Source organism: Neolamprologus brichardi, chromosome 17 (genome assembly GCF_056152115.1).
Source record: "Neolamprologus brichardi isolate AB-2024 chromosome 17, ASM5615211v1, whole genome shotgun sequence".
In the NCBI taxonomy this organism is placed as follows: Eukaryota; Metazoa; Chordata; class Actinopteri; order Cichliformes; family Cichlidae; genus Neolamprologus; species Neolamprologus brichardi.
Window position 1 is genome coordinate 17,543,461 of NC_142120.1, and position 17,012 is coordinate 17,560,472.

Consider the following 17,012-nt stretch of genomic DNA (forward strand, 5'->3'; position numbering starts at 1 on the left):
CAAAAATAATACGCAAAATATATGTTTTTTCCAACATGACTGAAAGACAGAGAATTAAAATTCTGGTGTTTATGGGAGAGTATTTAAAGCCAGCAGATCATGTTTAAATGATCTTGTTCAGTAGTTAAGACTTTGTTTTTATATATTTTTGTATTTTTTCAGCAATCTGCAGCTGTTAAATGAGGAGGTTCACTGCTTCATCACTTTTTGTTCAAGGGGAACATTTAGAAGAAGGTCCGTGCAGTGTAAGTGTACGCTTCAATTTATCTGTAATACAGTTTAGTGGCCAACAGGTGGAGTTGTTCCCCTTGTGTTGCCATATTGCTCTCTCAAACCAGATCGTGCTCAGGGGGCTTTTTATATCCCCTTGACTCAGCATTTCAGCAAACAACAGTCCACTAAGAAAGGCGACTTTTCATCTAAATCTTCAAATTAATTAAGAACAAAGAGCCAGAAGTGCTTTGATGTGATAACACAGAGGCTTGAGTGGCATTTAGTGCGCTCTTCAGGCTGATTTCTACATTTCTATTCAGTGAATGGTTCATTTGTTGCTCATCTGTTCTGCCTACATCTCACGTCAGCTGATAGCTATTGTCTGATTCATCTTCTGCAAATGGAGCAGATAATCCCATCTCTGCTTTTGTGTTTGCTGATGCAGCGCTACGCTGAAGTGGCAGCTGGTAAAAACAGCACCAGGGAATCTAAAGAGGGTCATCCTAACGCCAAGACACCCTCCTTTCTCTTCACCACCTGTCTTGCCAGCTATCATAACTCTTAAGTGTCCACAGCTTCATGCCTCCTCTTTATCGGTTCCCTTTACCGTCCTTCACTTTTGCCCTTCTCTCCCTCCCCGTCCTCTCCTTTTTCATCATTCATAACCGACTTTCTCCCACAAGGGAGCGAGGTTTGACTCCTAGAGGAGCTCCCTTTTTCTTTTTTTCCACTTTTTTTTTTTTTTTAAAAAATCTTTAATTCTTTAAATGTTAGCTCAGCTTAGTGGGTCATAGTCATTGCCTCAGGCCTTTGATTTTTTTTTTATAGACCTCCCCTCTCCTTTGGCTTTTAAAATGTCCCAGTTCTGCCCACTTCCCACGAATGATACTGCACACATGAAGGAGAAATTCAAAGCTTGACTGAGAAATTCAAAGCTTCTCCCCCCGCAGCCTTGAAGAGATCCCCTGTCAGTCACTGGCATCCCCTCCCTTGGTTTTCTATAGCGAGATCACAACCCCTTTTCTCTTTGTTCATCATTTGTGTTTGCTTTGGAAAAGCACAGGTCTGTTAATGCTGTAGGTCTACTATTGTTTTTCAATATATCAAGACTTTTTGCCATAATTTATAAGTGCTGCAGTTCCTGAAATGCACCTGAAGGAGAGGCTGAAAGAGTTTTCATTGAGGATACCTGCTAGGTTTTAACTAAAGTTCCTTAGCAAACCCAAATGCAGGACTTCACTTAGGGGTAAAGGCATCAGAGTAAATGTTAACTTTTGAAAAAGTAACAGAAAAAAATGAGGAGGCTCTACAGAATACTCCAAATGTACACCATCAGGAAAATAACAAAACTCCAAAACAAGAGGGAGCAGGAAAATTAGACAGGAGACTAGAGCAGAGAGTTAGGGAAGGCAAGAGAAGAGGAAATACTACATTCTAATTATCCAGAAAAGACTCCCCCTTTTGGCCAGAGGCAGATGGGATAGGCTTCCTGACCCTGACTTTGATAAGGAGAAAATGGATGGATGGGCAAAGGGGAGGTTGAAGAAAAGCAGTTACCAAAGTAAAACAGGAAGTAGAAACGATGAAGACAATGATAAGACGGAGGGACTCTGTAGACACTAGCAAAATATGAACATGGAGACATAAGAAAGGAGGTCAGTACACTAAACATGCATACCTGTCTCTAGTTGATATGACCACTCTTATGACACCACACAGAGTCAAGAGTAGAAAGTCTTAAATCTGAACTTTAAACTGAACTCATTATTTGAAACATTTGTTCTTGAGTCCTCTCATTACCCATGAGCACTCTGATGGTGTCATGGTCCTGTGTCTAGTGATCCAATGTTTATGTTTTTGATTATTCGTATTTGAATTTTGGGGATTTCTAGTGTTTAGGTTTTGTTTCTATGCCTCCCTTGTGTGCTCTGTGTTGCATCTAGTTTTTTCTGGTTTCCTGTTTTACTTTGACAGTCCTGTGTTCGTGCATTCTGTTTTGCTTCCTCCCTGTCTTGTGCTTGTGTGTGTGTGTGTGTGTGTGTGAGATTAGTGCCAGAGTGTTCCTCTGTTACCCTCTTGTGTATTTAGTCCTCTGTCTTCTCTCTGTAATCATTTTTTTTGCATTTCCTCTTCTTTTGTTCTCCTTGTGTTTCCAGCTTTTTAGGTTTCTTGTTTGTTGTTAAGGTTTCATTTAGTGTTTAGTTTTCCCCAGTATAGGTTTTGTTAGCTCTGTGTTAGTCAGTCTTTGCTTTTATTGTTCTGTTCATGTAAAATTAAGGCTCACGTTCTGTTAATATCCACCTCCATCTCCGTTGTCTGCATTTGGGTCCTCACTCCCTCATCTCCATGCCGTCTGCTTTAGCAGAGGTGACAGACGGATGCATCATGGCCAATGTGGGGTTCGGGGGGCGATCGTGGCTCAAGAGTTGGGAGTTCGCCTTGTAATCGGAAGGTTGCCGGTTCGAGCCCCGGCTCGGACAGTCTCGGTCGTTGTGTCCTTGGGCAAGACGCCTACCACCTACTGGTGTTGGCCAGAAGGGCCGATGGCGCAATATGGCAGCCTCGCTTCTGTCAGTCTGCCCCAGGGCAGCTGTGGCTACAACTGTAGCTGCCTCCACCAGTGTGTGAATGTGAGAGTGAATGGGTGGATGACTGGGTGTGTAAAGCGCTTTGGGGTCCCCTAAGCGGGACTAGTAAAAGTGCTATACAAATACAGGCCATTTACCAGTATTTCGCCCAGGGATACAAGGGATCAAACTTCTGATCTCCCACTCAGTAGATGGTAGATGACCCTGTGCAGCTCCTGAACCACAGCCACAACCTGGCAGCGCATGTATGAGAGAAAACGAGGTACAGAATAATAGGACTCCTGTAAAGGTTATGTTAGGAGCACACAACTTGGAAAGTATTTCCTTCTGCCAGTGTTTGGTACTTGTGTGTCATGACCTCAATTTCTAGTTTCTGAGACGTAAAACCGCATGTCCAGATTTTTTCAAATAAATAAAAAGGTTCATATTTGCAGAAGGACATTTTGTTCCAGATGGTACCAAAATCAAATATAACTGCTGATCAAATATTTGGCTTAATAATTGTAATAAATGTCACTTAAATAGATATTGCAATGTTGGGGAGTTGTTTTAATGAACATTTTGTGATCTAGTGAGCAGTTTTAGTAAAAACTACTGTGTATTTTCCATAGTAATGAAGCAGCATGCCCTTCAGTGAAGCCTGGTTCATAATAATAGCAGCAGAGCTTCACAGACACAGTGTAATAAAGTCTCTGGGTTATGTGGGAAATTGTTCTGCGTTGCTTCTATGCACAGCCTTTGAGCAGCTTTAATGTTTTAGCTGTTTACCGTCACCTGGGGGCAGTGTGACAAAAAACAGGTGTGTGGGCTGCTTGGTCTCCTTGGTGAACTGCACACAAGCATATTTGTGCAGCCCGGCCCTCATGCCCCTTTGCACAGATTCAAAACGACCCAATTGATCATAAAGCAAGCAATAAGCTGCAACCTCAGACCAAGAAAAAATAAGGCAATGCAAAAGTGCCCAAATCTGCAGTTCCTTCAGTGGCCACTTGAGGCTTACTCCAGAAGCAAGTCTCTACACAGGAGAAATAAACATAATATATAAAAAGGTCAGCAGCCAGAACAACTGAAGGAACAGTGATGGAGTGATGTTTTCATTCTTGCAAGAGTTAGCTCCTTCATCATATACAAAATTACCTGCCTCCAAAAAAGCATCAAAATTCAGACTTTTAGCCTTTTAAATGCACTGGATGACATCATTGTAGCTGCCTTCATCTTTTACATTGTCTATGGTGGTAAATCTTTACTGAACCAATCAGCAAGTATGCAAATGCATATTTTATATATTTATTACTCGTGCTATTTTGCAAGTGCTCCCTACTGCACCCTCAACTGAATTGCTCCAATATCTGTACAAATAGGGAAGTAAATTGGCTCTCTTTTATTGGCTCATGGTTGAGCCAATCAGCTAGTGCGTAACGTCAGGGCGATTACTCTCCTCTTTTATAAACAATTTATGCTCTAGATGTAATACTGACTGCATTAAATCATTGTTGGTTTACACTGAGGAGTGTCACCAGCGTCATCGTTTAAAGGTATTCAGAAGGATATGAGGATTACAGCCCTGAGACATTAGCAAACAGATATTACTAAAATTCCTCACTCTTCAGTGGAATTGTTAATAATAACAATAAAGAGATAATAAATAAGCCCTGTTTATTATCCTCTATGTGTGTAGTTTGAGTGGGAGCGGGTGCAAAGTCCAGCACACACAAACACACACACACAGAGGCTGTTATCTGACGCTGCAGATTAGCAGTGCTGTCAGAGTCTCTGTCCTGTAGAGTGCGTTCACCCTCAGGGAGCAGGAGATTCCTGCATTAACTCAGCATTCCCACACTCTGTCATTCCCTTAAACCTCCCTCCCTCTCTCCAAGGCTGTCCCTATCTCAGTCCCTCCTCATCTCATAATCCTCTGCTTCTTCCCTCTTGACTGGCAGTGGAGAATTGCTGTTGTTATTGTTACTGTGTGCAAAGTGTGTCCCGGCCGGTGGAGGGTGGCCGATAAGGATCAGGACAATTCCTACTCAGGCTCCCTCATGCCTTTTAAGGTGGCCTTTCCGCCTGAAAGGCACAAGTGTGTGAGGAGAGTAAAAGAACAGGGCAGCTCAGGAGGAGTGAGTGCAATGCCAGTGGAGCTCTGACAGCTCTGCTGAGACAGGAAGCACTAGATTTCACAATAAGACGGTTGCATTGCACACAGAAGTCGACAGACAGGCACACACACTACTGCCTCCTCTTAGAGGGGAGTCGTAAAACTTCAAAGAGCCAGACAGAGCTCTGTGGTGATTTCAGAGGTCTCCTGAAAACCACGCTGGAATGCACTTTGACCTCAGGGTGTGAGGAAGAGGAGACATGAGGAAGAACTACAGCGATATTCCACTCATCTATGTGACAGAGGTAGCTTTTGAACTTTATTTCACTCTAAAGTCTGACTGAATGTTGATTATCTTGTTGTCGGCTTGATGAGAGATGAAAAAGTCGCTTCTTATTTTGTTTACGCGAAGTCACCTGCAATCACTTGATATTCACAGCAGCTCAGTCACACAAAGATAAAAGCATTAATTTATGAATGAAATGTGCTCTGATGTATAGTAAGAACTTGATATTCCTGTAGGCAGGGGAAGACATTTTGCTCTGGTTAGATAATACATTGGTAAAACAGGACTACAAAGAAGTTTTTTTTTTTAATCTTATGCTGTGTTGTGATTACATTGGCATTTGCCACTAAACATAACCAAGTCGGAGGTCGAGTGAGACAAGTTTCACCACGTTTCTCTCTGAGTGTCGACGTGTGATTGGCCTTTGGAGCTTGAATAACATCTGAGGAATGCCTACACCAAAACACAGGCTATGCACACTTATTAAAACTGCCTGGGCTGTTTTTATTTTCGCTTTCTTTCTTTCATGATTGTTCTAAAAGAAGTCAACCGTGAAGTTTTCTGTTTCTGTTCCTCCTGTCTCTATCTGTCCATCACAATCTCAGCTGCTCTATCAAAATGTCCGGTTGCTGAACTCTGTGGCTGTGAGAAAAGCGTCCCAGAGCGTATCCCTGGAAGGGCGCTGTGCTTTTGGCTGCTTTTATTGTGCTGACACTGTGTGTTTTATGTGTGCACATGCATTATGTGCCTCATTGTGCCAGTATATGCACAACACAAATGCATTAAAAAAAAAAAGATCTTATGTAACCACTTCCACCACAATGAGCCTCTTCCTGTCCTGTCAGGCTAACAGCCTCCATCAGATGACCAACAAGGAAACATTAGAGGGAAGAAGCTGGTAGTTTTTATCTGTCATTCTCCTCGAGGTCTCAGCGCTGCAAAAACCTTCAGCAACAAGTCTATAATCAGCTGTCGCCTGTGTTTTCACAACTTATGCATGCGTGATATGTTGTCAAACCCTGTGTGCAGTATGTGTGCGAAGCCTGAGAAATGTAGACACTTCCATCCATTTACCATGGTAACCAGCAGTGTCTAAAGCATTCAAGACCTTATCTCAGTGCTTCGCCTTGTCTTCCTCCTGCTCTCTCGCTGTGTTTTAACCCCATAACAGAGGGAAAGTCTCAAAGGAAGAAATGTCTTTTTAACCTTCATCCTTACGTGCACTTAAAGCAACACTATGTAGCTTTTGTTGTGTGGGGGCTACAGCACTCTGTGGCTAAATGCGGTAATTACATGAATGCTTGCGTTATAGTCCAGAATAAATAGGGAACAGACCTGTAATCTAAAATTATAAATTTGTTTTTTTTCTTCTTCTGATTAATTTTTAAAAGTAGGAATTGAAGCAATATATGGGGTTCCGTATTTTGGATATTTAAAGGTTTTTGTAGTAGAGATAACTTTAGCTGTAGTAGAATACCTTTCTTTAAGTTTTAAGGACATCACTTCATGGGTGTGAAATGAGCTGCAACCAAAAATATCTAGCAGCAGCCTCCTGATCACACCACCTTCAACCACCAACTAACTGCTTCTCTCATGTGGTTTGACTTGAACCATCTGTTTTAGTTACCATTCCTTGAGGGCTGTAATCAACCAAGTATGTCATCTCTAAAATCCCATAACCCTGCCAATCATCTTACAGTCATGATAAAAAGTAGTACACTATCTGTCAGTTCTAAGGTTTTATTTGTCATGATATATTTAAAAAAAATGTATTTGGTCTATATCAGGTCTCAAAATTTGTCAAACGCAACCTGAAAGGAACAAAAACACAAGACGTATTACATGGTGCCAGTCAGTTTTAACTAAAATTAAACCAAAATGTCAAAGTAACGAATGAATAACTACAGCCTGCGATTCAGGAGCTTGTAGAACCACCTTTAGCAGGAATAACTCGAAGTAACTTGAAGTAATCGTTTTCTGTGTGATCTTATCAGTCTCACATTGTTGTGGACGAGTGTTGATTCAGTTCATTGAGGTTTGTAGGTTTTTATTTATGTACAGCACTCTTAAGGTCCAACCACAGTGTTTCAATTAGGTCGAGATCTGACGTTAGATTTACTGCTGTGCTTGTGATCATTTGTTCTGCAGAATGACCTAATTATGACCGATCTTAATCTATGAACATAAGTACAACAAAGCAATCTAGCCATTTTTAGTCAATTTATTTGACTAAAATGTAATTTTTATTCAGTGCCTTAGTAAATTGAACTCCACATAAAAATCTAATTCAGTTTTATTTATACAGCCCCAAATCACAACAACAGTTGCCTCAAGGCACTTTATGTTGTAAGGGAAAGACCCTACAATGATACAAAGAAAACAGGAAAAACCCCAAACAATCATATGACTCCCTATGGAATCGCTTTGGCAACAGTGGGAAAGAAAAACTCCCTTTTACGGGAAGAAACCTCCATCAGAACCAGGCTCAGGGAGGGTCGACCGGTTGGGGGTGAGTGGATGAGAGACATACATTAAAAATAGCAAATAATTAAATGCAGTGAGGTGTATAAATGACTAAGAATTTTTATCACAGTCTTGGTGAAGACTGAAAACTGCTGGATGCCAGATGTTTTTCTGTATTGCTGCCCAATAGATGCCAATATGTAATATGTTCTCAGATTAATGTAAAGGAGCGCACGTCTAAAACTTTTACGCATGGCAGTAACATTTCATACATTACCAAGTAAGTACAAAAGCAGGCAGGACTGCAGTGTTTTTCAGATAAAGCTGTTTAGTGTGTTGTTTCCACAAATATGAAGTCAGTCAGTCAGACAGGCAGGCATGGGCACGGCAGCACCGAGGAGAAAAGACTTTGAGCCAAATTACTATTCAGCCGTCTGCAGCTGTCAGTATAACTCCCTCTGACCGGACTCCACAGGCAGCTTTTCATGTTTCCTGACCATCTTTCCAAATTTGCTGCCATCAGAAATTGTTTCTAAATAAATAACATTTTTAAAATATTAAAACAAGAAGAATTATAAATATTTAGTTATATTTGGGAGTCCAGACTTCCAGAACGACCAGGAAGAACTGCAGAAATTGAATTAAAAAATAACATTATTGTGTAATAGCATTGCTATTTTTTTATCAGCACAAGATAAAATATACATTTTTGATTTAGTGTACGATAGGCAGACCCATCTGCCTCCAGAAATACATGCATTTAACCAACCATTACAGCTGTATGTTGTATATCTGTGTATATATAATTGTGTATATACCGCATGCACACAGTCACAGACTCACATAAACGTTTATGTCAGAGTTTATGTCAAAGAGAGGAGAAAATGCCAGGAGGTGCCCAAAAACACCCTACACCTGCAGGCCCAAACCTCTACGTGTTTGATATAATGAAGTAAACCCACCTGATGGTTTCAGGGGTGTGTTTTATTTGTGTTGTACACTAACAGGTGCCCAATTCATGAGGCACCATACTTCTAAGTGTACAGATGACTCAGTAATTGTGTTTCTGCTGAGCAATAAAGACCCTGCAGAGGTTTCAGAGTGGTGTAGTGCTGCTTCTTGGAGAGATGCTCGTAGATATGATTTTCTCGGCTGTGGAGTTTAAGCAGTAGTACAAATGCTGTCACGCTGTGCTTGATGGCAAGTTGACCTTTGAGCTTCAGGTGGTTCTTTGAGGTGTTTAATGACGGCACCTTCATGAGATTGCTTTATTGTTGTTTTAATATCAAAAACACAAACAGACCTGCAGGTTGATTGACCCCTTCTATATCAGATTTGGACTTTGAACAAGATCTATCCAATCCACACTGATGCCAACCTCCAGACAGAAAAGCCAACATGCAGGTTAATCACAGGGGCCACTGGACTTTAAATATGTCTGTGCAATTATTCTGCCGTTGTTCTCCTGATTCATCAACAATCAAGCTTATGGTTGCCAATTATGGGCAGTCGAAGCTGTATGATTCAAATTCACAAAGAGAAAGTTTTGAAAAAGTGAGCAAAATCATCATCATCAATATGTGAAAATAGTTTCCTTCCTGAAGTTCCTTAATGTATGGGGTCAAATCGAGCCACAAGTCATGAAGCACAAAGATGCCTCTTGATATCACATTTACAATTTGATGATTTGAATTTGCAAAAACAAGACAAAGGAGTTGAAGGATGGATGAATGCTTTGGTGTCCTCACACCTTGACTGTTTTAATTCATTATACTCTCACCATAATGATGTTTCTGGCACATGCCACCTGGAACAAATTCGGTTTGTTGTGAAGGACAAGCTGAAGGCCTTTGGCATAATTTAGTTTTGCTTTCTCCTCAGATAACATCCAAACAATTCCAGTACAGTCATCTCCTATCAAAGTGTTACAGTTTCTGTTCTGAATTTCAGTGTCGTGGGATGATTTCCTTTTGTTTAATTCTATTTATAGTCTTTATTTGGCAGTACGGTGCAGAGAGTAGACAAGAAAGCAAGGAGAAAGTGGGGCTATTGCGGGGGAAGACTTGAATACATGCAACTACTCCAACCTTTGGTATTTGGAGCACCATAAGCTCAACCAAGTGAGCTTATGGTGACAAGGAGGAACCCTCGTCATGAATCGTCCATGAATAGGCACCTTAAAAAGATGGAGAGGTTTATGTATGCCCCTGAGGCCTATTTGCCCCAGTAGGGCCTCCCAGGGCAAAGTGGTTCCAGGTGAAGGGTCAAAGTCTGATTCTTATGATTACGATCTTTATGAAGGACTCATAAATGGACGATGGTGTCTCGCTGGGACTGGGGTTACAGGGTCCACACAGCCATGACTATACTGCATCTCCTGCACGTCTGTACTGTAATTTATACTTACATCGAGGTTATGATGCCATTAAAACCAAGCGAACACATGGACTGAAACAACTTTTAGAATAGAATAGAATAGAATTCAACTTTATTGTCATTGCACGTCACAAGTACAATGCAACGAAATGCACTTTTACTTCTGCTGTCTTTTAAAGATTAAAAAATAACATTTAAATAATCTAAAAGAGGTTGTAATGAGATAAATAATTATTAACAGGACTAGTCGCACTAAAGGGCTGTAGAACAAAAAAAACTTCTGTTCTTTTTTGATATTTAATGTTTCCATTTGCTTCTAGTCTCATTATGACTCACTTTTTCCTCTCACGCTAATTACATTTTATTTTTGCACCCAGACAATTTTATAGGGTTTGTGCAGCGTGTCTAGCATGTAGTGAACAAAAGCCCACATCTTCACCATTACTCACAATCTCACATCTGCCTGAAAACTGTCAGTCCTCATGATATAAATTTCTGAGAATGCTTGTTGCTCCACGTAGCGCTTACTGTGTTGACTTGCCAGCAGCTGGTTAGAAGCCAGTACAAGATCAGGAACTGAATTCATTAAAGACATAAAATGCATATCCTCGAGGTGAATCAGCTGAGGTTAAGTGTCTGTGAGGGTTTCCGTACAAAGAGTTGTGTGTGCGTTTATGCATGTGTGTCTTTGTCTTTGCCTGCTACACTGTTAGTGGCTACAACTAACAATTTAAAAAAAAAATTTAAATGGCTAAACTTGCAAGATTCCCATTAGCCTCAAAAGCACCGTAGTGCAAAACAGAAAGCGATAACAAGCTAGACTAAGCTGATGCAAGAGGCCAAAAGGAAGGTGTAAGAGTGTACCAATAAAAGGAGCAGGAGCATAAATAATGAGAATTATTTAAAATAGCACTGAAGAAGAGTATTCAAAGAGTGTAAATCCCCCTAAGAATGAGGGCTGTACTAATACTTTGATATTTTATGATGTTTTTATTACAACATCCTGACATCAGCACGTTTTTATTATCCAGTCTTTAATGCTGATGTCGTTAGCTGTTTCTGGGTCTAAACTTCCCTTCATGTCCCAAAGTCAAATAAACACGGTGGCAACACTGAGAGTTACAAACTGTCTACATTATTTCATCTTTAATAAAATGGTGAGTGTGGCTGCTCTATCAGGTGTAATAAATGAAGTTAAACATCCAGGCATCCATGAAAAGTTAGCGTTAGTTCACTAGTTTCCATCTAAAGATGATATACCATGTTCTGACTGAGGGATTTCACATAAGTGACGAAATGTTTCTCCCACTGAAAACGCCAAGTCCAGATGAATAGAATCAACCGTTTGGGATTACTCAAAATGGTTTCAAGGTCAAATTACAATGAAGGTCAAGGTCGAATGCTTAGCCAGCCCAGGTACTCGTGTCCCCTAAGGCCTAATATATTGTTGTGAAGTTTAAGAGGGTCCATGGAAGCTTGTGGGTAATATAAAGTTTTTAGTTACAGTATTTTTAGGGATGGACCTTTTTAGCTACCAAATGCTGGTAAGAGGCATGTGCTACACAGTGAATTTTTATAGTTTCTGTACCAATTTACATTTTCATATCCAGCACATGGAGTAATGTCCTTCATTTAAATTCATGTTTACTTAACATTGATAAATGTAAATCAATATTATCTCACTTTTAGCTCTACTTTTGGTCCCCACCAACTGCTGCAGAAAATGTCTAGCTTCCCACAGTCCCGTAAAAAGAAAGTACACCCTCTTTAGGTTTTGTGGTCTGGGGAAAGTTTATAAGGCCAGTAAATTGACCCCAAGATCAGTGACCATACAATACTCAGAGATACAGAAAAACTCAAGTGCTACACCTCAGACTCTACAGGCCTCAGTTAAATGTTAAAGTTCATAAAGAAACTATAAAAACGACTCGACAAGTGTTGCTTGTTTGGAACGACTACAAAGAGAAAGCCTCGTACCTCTAGAAAGACCATGCCAGCTAGACTTAGGCATGCAAAGCGGCATCCCAACAAACCACAAAGCTTCTAGAACAATATCCACAGCATGTTAGCACACACACCTCATACCAACAGTGAAGCACAGTGGTGGAGGGGTAATGATTTGGGCTTGTTTTGAAGCCACAGGACGTGTATACCTCGCAGACATTGAGTCAATCACAAACTCCTCCTCTGTACCAAAGTGGTCTGGAGTCAAATGTGAGGACAGCTAAAGCTTGGCCTAAATTTGGTCATGCAATGGGACAAAGATTCCAAGTACAGCAGCAAATCTGCAACAGAATTACTGATAAAGAAAATAATCAAGGTGTTGCAGTAGCCCAGCAAAAGTCCAGAACTCAGCCTGATTGAAATGTTCTTGTGGGATCTTAAGACTGCGGGCCGTAAATGAAAACCTCAGCAAAGTGAAGTGACGTTATAAAGAAGAATGTCTCACCTCTGTGTTCCCTCACTAATAAAACCAGGAGACGAGGGAGGCAGCAGACTTACACAAACCGAACGTGGCCTCATCAGACACTGATTAGACCGGAGCTGTTTGTGTTCAACTCTCCTGATGATAATGAGCTTCACTGACAAGCTTTTATTCAAATTACTTCCTCTGCATCCTCTGATTTTTGTGCACGCACTAACGAAAGGTGCGATGCCATAGTCACCGTCCATTACGCCTCATCTCTTCTGTTAATGCAATGCTCAATTTATCACCATGGCGACAAGCAATGTTGTTAGCAGCCTCTTACTGTTGATGGCGCCAGCTGTGCGTCAGCAGACATTCAGACACACTATAACTAATTAAAGGAAAAAAAAAAAAAACCCTTCACTCCTACAGTGACGGGATACTTTGACAGGCATTTCACCTGCTCAGTTTCTACAATAACAAACCAAAATTCGCACATTTATACCAGGATTAAACCACAAGACAACCACCTATTTTATAAAAAATAATCACCTAATTGTTATTAAAAAAAAAAGTTATGTTTTCACCAGTTGCTGTGATTTATGAAAGACACAAGCGTGTCTGTATATTTGGTTTGTCATTAAAGTCTGAGGGGCACTTCCTCTCCTTACGCTTGAACACGAATGCTTGATATGATAGGATTTATTCATCCTTTAACCGGTTTCCTGTTGTGTGCATGCTCAGCTTCATTAACATATAACCTTGTCCTTGACTTTAGCCTCAAGCTGCCTGGTCTGAAAAGTTTGTAGTGTAAACAGAGGCTTAGTCTTCCTTCTGTCATAATTTATTTTGTCAGCAGGAAATAGAAGCGTTAGATTCCCTCACTTTAGTTCTATTCCTGCTTACAACCCTACCCTCATTGAGATGATCCATTGTGGTTGCTCTGTAAAGGTTCTAATACAGGTTTATGCTCATGCCGGAGGCCACTGTTGAACTGTATCACCTTGTGCTGAGTTGGGTTTTGAATATTTTATCCCTATAATCCATAGGTTACGTTTTAGGTCACATCAGAACAAGGATAAAACCTAAATACAGGTTAGTGGAGAGCACAAAGAGAGAGCATGAGAAAAAATCTGCACTTTTATAACAAATTTTTAGCGGCAGTAACCTACGTTCTTCTATGTGTTACAAGAAGTTGCTTGAGAACATTGATGCCAGTCTAATATCAGCTGTACGCAAGCTAACAGCTAGTTCAGCTTATGACAAATACAAAAGGAGCTGGTTTGGCTCTGAAACGTAACTATTTGATTTGTAAAGAAGCTAGACTTAAAAACAACAAAGAGTTCCCACAATAATTTATTTAACTTTTAGGTTTCATTCGAAGATAAAGCAAAGATGGAAAGCTAGCATGTTTTCGCTTAATGTGTCTCACAGCTAGCAAAGGAAACATTGAGAAACAATGGATTATATAAGTCTCTGTTGCTCAAAAAGCTAATAAATCTATAGAGCTATTTATAAAGGAGACTTTTAGCAGTTGGCCATCCTACAGTATGTGAATGTCGGGGTTTTAGCAGCTGAGTCACTTGATATTTTGAAGAAATAACAGTGGAGGTGTCGGTTTGTTGAACCCCTTCCTCTTATCTCTCGCTGACCTCTCACTTTAATGTCACACCTTTGTGATTTCCAGTTCCTTTAACTCTGCCTCGGTACACCTACACATCACAGCAGTTGTCACTGATTCTGAGGGAAAAATGAGCAGAGAGAGACCTGAAACCACTCAGAAGAAGACAAAGGGGCCTAAATGTCACACTCTAGCGGTGTGGGGCAGGCGGTGATGTAGGCGTGTGGTGGGATGACACATGAAAGCGTGGCCGCTGCCCCACGCTTTGAAAGCGTGATCCTTTAGATATTTATTTCAAACATCCTGTGATGCCTGGGTGTTTGCTCAGAGAGGCTGTGCTGTCCTTTATGAAAGCTCTCACACATTCTGATAGATCTGCTCATGTAACCGTGTTTTGGATCTAATGTGAAACATATTAGACACAGCTAGGACTGGGACATGCGATAGAAATTAATATGTTTCACATTAGATCCAATGGTTTCCCTGTTTTATCGCAATTTTAAAGATGTAAAGATGAATCTGTTAACTGGAAACACTTTTATTTTTAATATGTAAACATTTTTACTACCTCTCTTTAATCCATAGTCATAGCAGACTTGTGTCTTTGTTTTATAAATTAGAACAAAGTATAACAACTACAGCATGCTGACGAAATGCTGGCCACGCCTCCTAATCTTTGATTCTGGTGTATAAACACCTTTCCTTGATATTCATTATGAAGAACTCACTGAGCTCAGGGATTGTGTGTGATGTGTGAGTCACCAACTCTCTGCTAACTGCAGAGCTCTAAACCTCCTCTGGCATTAACATCAGCACAAAAACTGTGTGCCGGGAGCTTTATGGCACAGGTTTCACTGGCTCCTGTAGATGTGACGCATTGAGTCACATGTGATTGTGTAAATTTGGAGCACCTCATTTTCTCCCAGCTGTGTCTAATTCCCATTAGCCCTCAGCGTGTTAGCATGTGTAGTCCTGCCATTCCTATCTATTAAAAATCTTTTCTGTTTTTTGAGCCAGTTTTGAATTGTTTGTTTTTCTGGACTTTGCTTTATGGACTTTCAGCAAACAAAATTAAAGGCTTGCTTTAAGTTTAAGTTTGGCTAACCCATTTCCATGTATCCATATTTGGATCCTGAGCGCTACAATTCATCACACTCTTGTCCTCATAGTGTCGCTGACTTGCGGTTAACCTCACAAATCTTTTTCACCAGACTTTAATGAAACATAAAGGAGAACAGCCATGCAAATCATTTTATTTTAACGAACTTGGGTAATTCTGATCTGTTAGTGGTGCCCCGTTAGAAACTGCAGGAACCTTTAGACACAGAATTGTAAATGACATTAGACTTAAAAGCAGAACAACATACATACAAATATAACTGTTACATTTACTGTGATGTTATAAAATGCTTAATCTTCTGAACATAAATTTAACAGTTTATGTTTAAAACGTTTAATTTGAGACATAAAGTGGATATAAGGGGCCAGCTGACAATGTTAAAACTATCGCCTCTGCTGACTTTTGTTTTTGGGTTAATTGGCCAACCCACCATCTTCAGGTATCTGGTTTTAGCAACTGGTTAAAAATATTCCATCTGTCCACTTCCTTTACCAATTCATGGAAAAGACAAGGTAAATCCTGGACAGAGAGAGAGACGATCAGTCACACCTATCGGCACTTTAGCATCAGTTAATCAAGCATGCGCTTCTTGGACTTAAAGGATACTAAAGTATGAAAGAGGAAACCTTAAAAGCACAGGGAAGCCCTTGCTGACTTATGCCACCCTGGTTTAAAAACATTTTATTCAAATGGAGATTTTTCTTCTGGGGAAGGTCAACCTGTCTTTGGCAAGGGGAGGGATGCTTATATTTATTGTATGTAGGGGGAAAAAATGAGGAGCGAAATAATTACTCGCTGGTATGGGTTAGGATTATCTTTTTTAAAATTAAGAAATATACCATTCACCTTGGTAAAGGTTGTAAGTTAGCTGTATCTTTCATGGTTTAGAAAAACAATAAAACTTGAATATACGATATACGTTTACATGTGTAAACACCACCCTCATGCATTCATGCATGACTTTAAACTGAATTTGTCAAGTGAATCAGCCAACAGCTGCTTGTGGTTGAAAGCAAGTTGCTGATAAAGCAGCTGTTTCCACAGACTGGCAAGAAATACATTTGCATTATATGTAGTGTGAAAAACAGTCATCACCTCTGTTTTGGTCCTTAAGCCTTTTGTTGGAGGGTAAAATGTAAATCACATTCTTTGTTTAAACGTAGCTACTGCTTCTTTTTTTACAGTTAAAATTTATACGGTACGGAGTAATAAAAATGTCCAAACATTTCTATTGTTTTTTCCACCAACTTCAGAGGACAGTTCTTGATAATGTTTTTTGTTTGTTTGTTTTACTTTGAATTTTGCTTCTAAAGAAGCAAAATTCCTAGAAAATACAGGAATTTTTTTTGTTTGTTTGTTTGTTTGTTTGTTTTACTTTTTGTTTGTTTGTTTTACTTTGAATTTTGCTTCTAAAGAAGCAAAATTCCTAGAAAATACAGAGAACAGTCCTTTGTGAACTCATTTGTAGCCAGAGTCTGTATCTAGTAATGCCCGTGAGTGTATCTCAGTGCCATCTCAAGGTTTTCGTTTATATTTCTGGGTATTGTAGTGCTTTGAATTGGTTGAAAACAATATCAGCTGATATACCTCACTTATGTTTTCCCTGTTGGTTTGACAAATTTATAACCCAGTTATTTTCACCTCCAGGCAAACAAAAACCCATCTCTGTTGTGCCCATTCAGCGGACCATCTGTTGCATATGTTGCATGTTTGTGCTCCACTGTATTTGTGTGTCTAACGGCATCGATTAGGCCATTTACGCACATAGTGCATACAATAAAGCTGCATCAGGGTTTATAAAGCTGTGGCTGTGTGACCAGCCTCGACAGTACAGCAGTCTGCT

At 40.1% G+C, this 17,012-nt stretch overlaps 1 protein-coding gene across 1 annotated transcript in view; it reads left to right on the top strand.

Annotated features, from left to right (window-relative positions):
* The first annotated feature begins 4,810 nt into the window (after positions 1-4,810).
* tmcc3 (transmembrane and coiled-coil domain family 3) overlaps positions 4,811-17,012 on the top strand; it is a 74,247-nt gene continuing 62,045 nt past the window's right edge. The window contains exon 1 of the mRNA XM_035907263.2: positions 4,811-5,201. Within this exon, the coding sequence (XP_035763156.1) occupies positions 5,157-5,201 (45 nt within the window). The 5' untranslated portion in view covers positions 4,811-5,156. The remainder of the gene's footprint in view (positions 5,202-17,012) is intronic.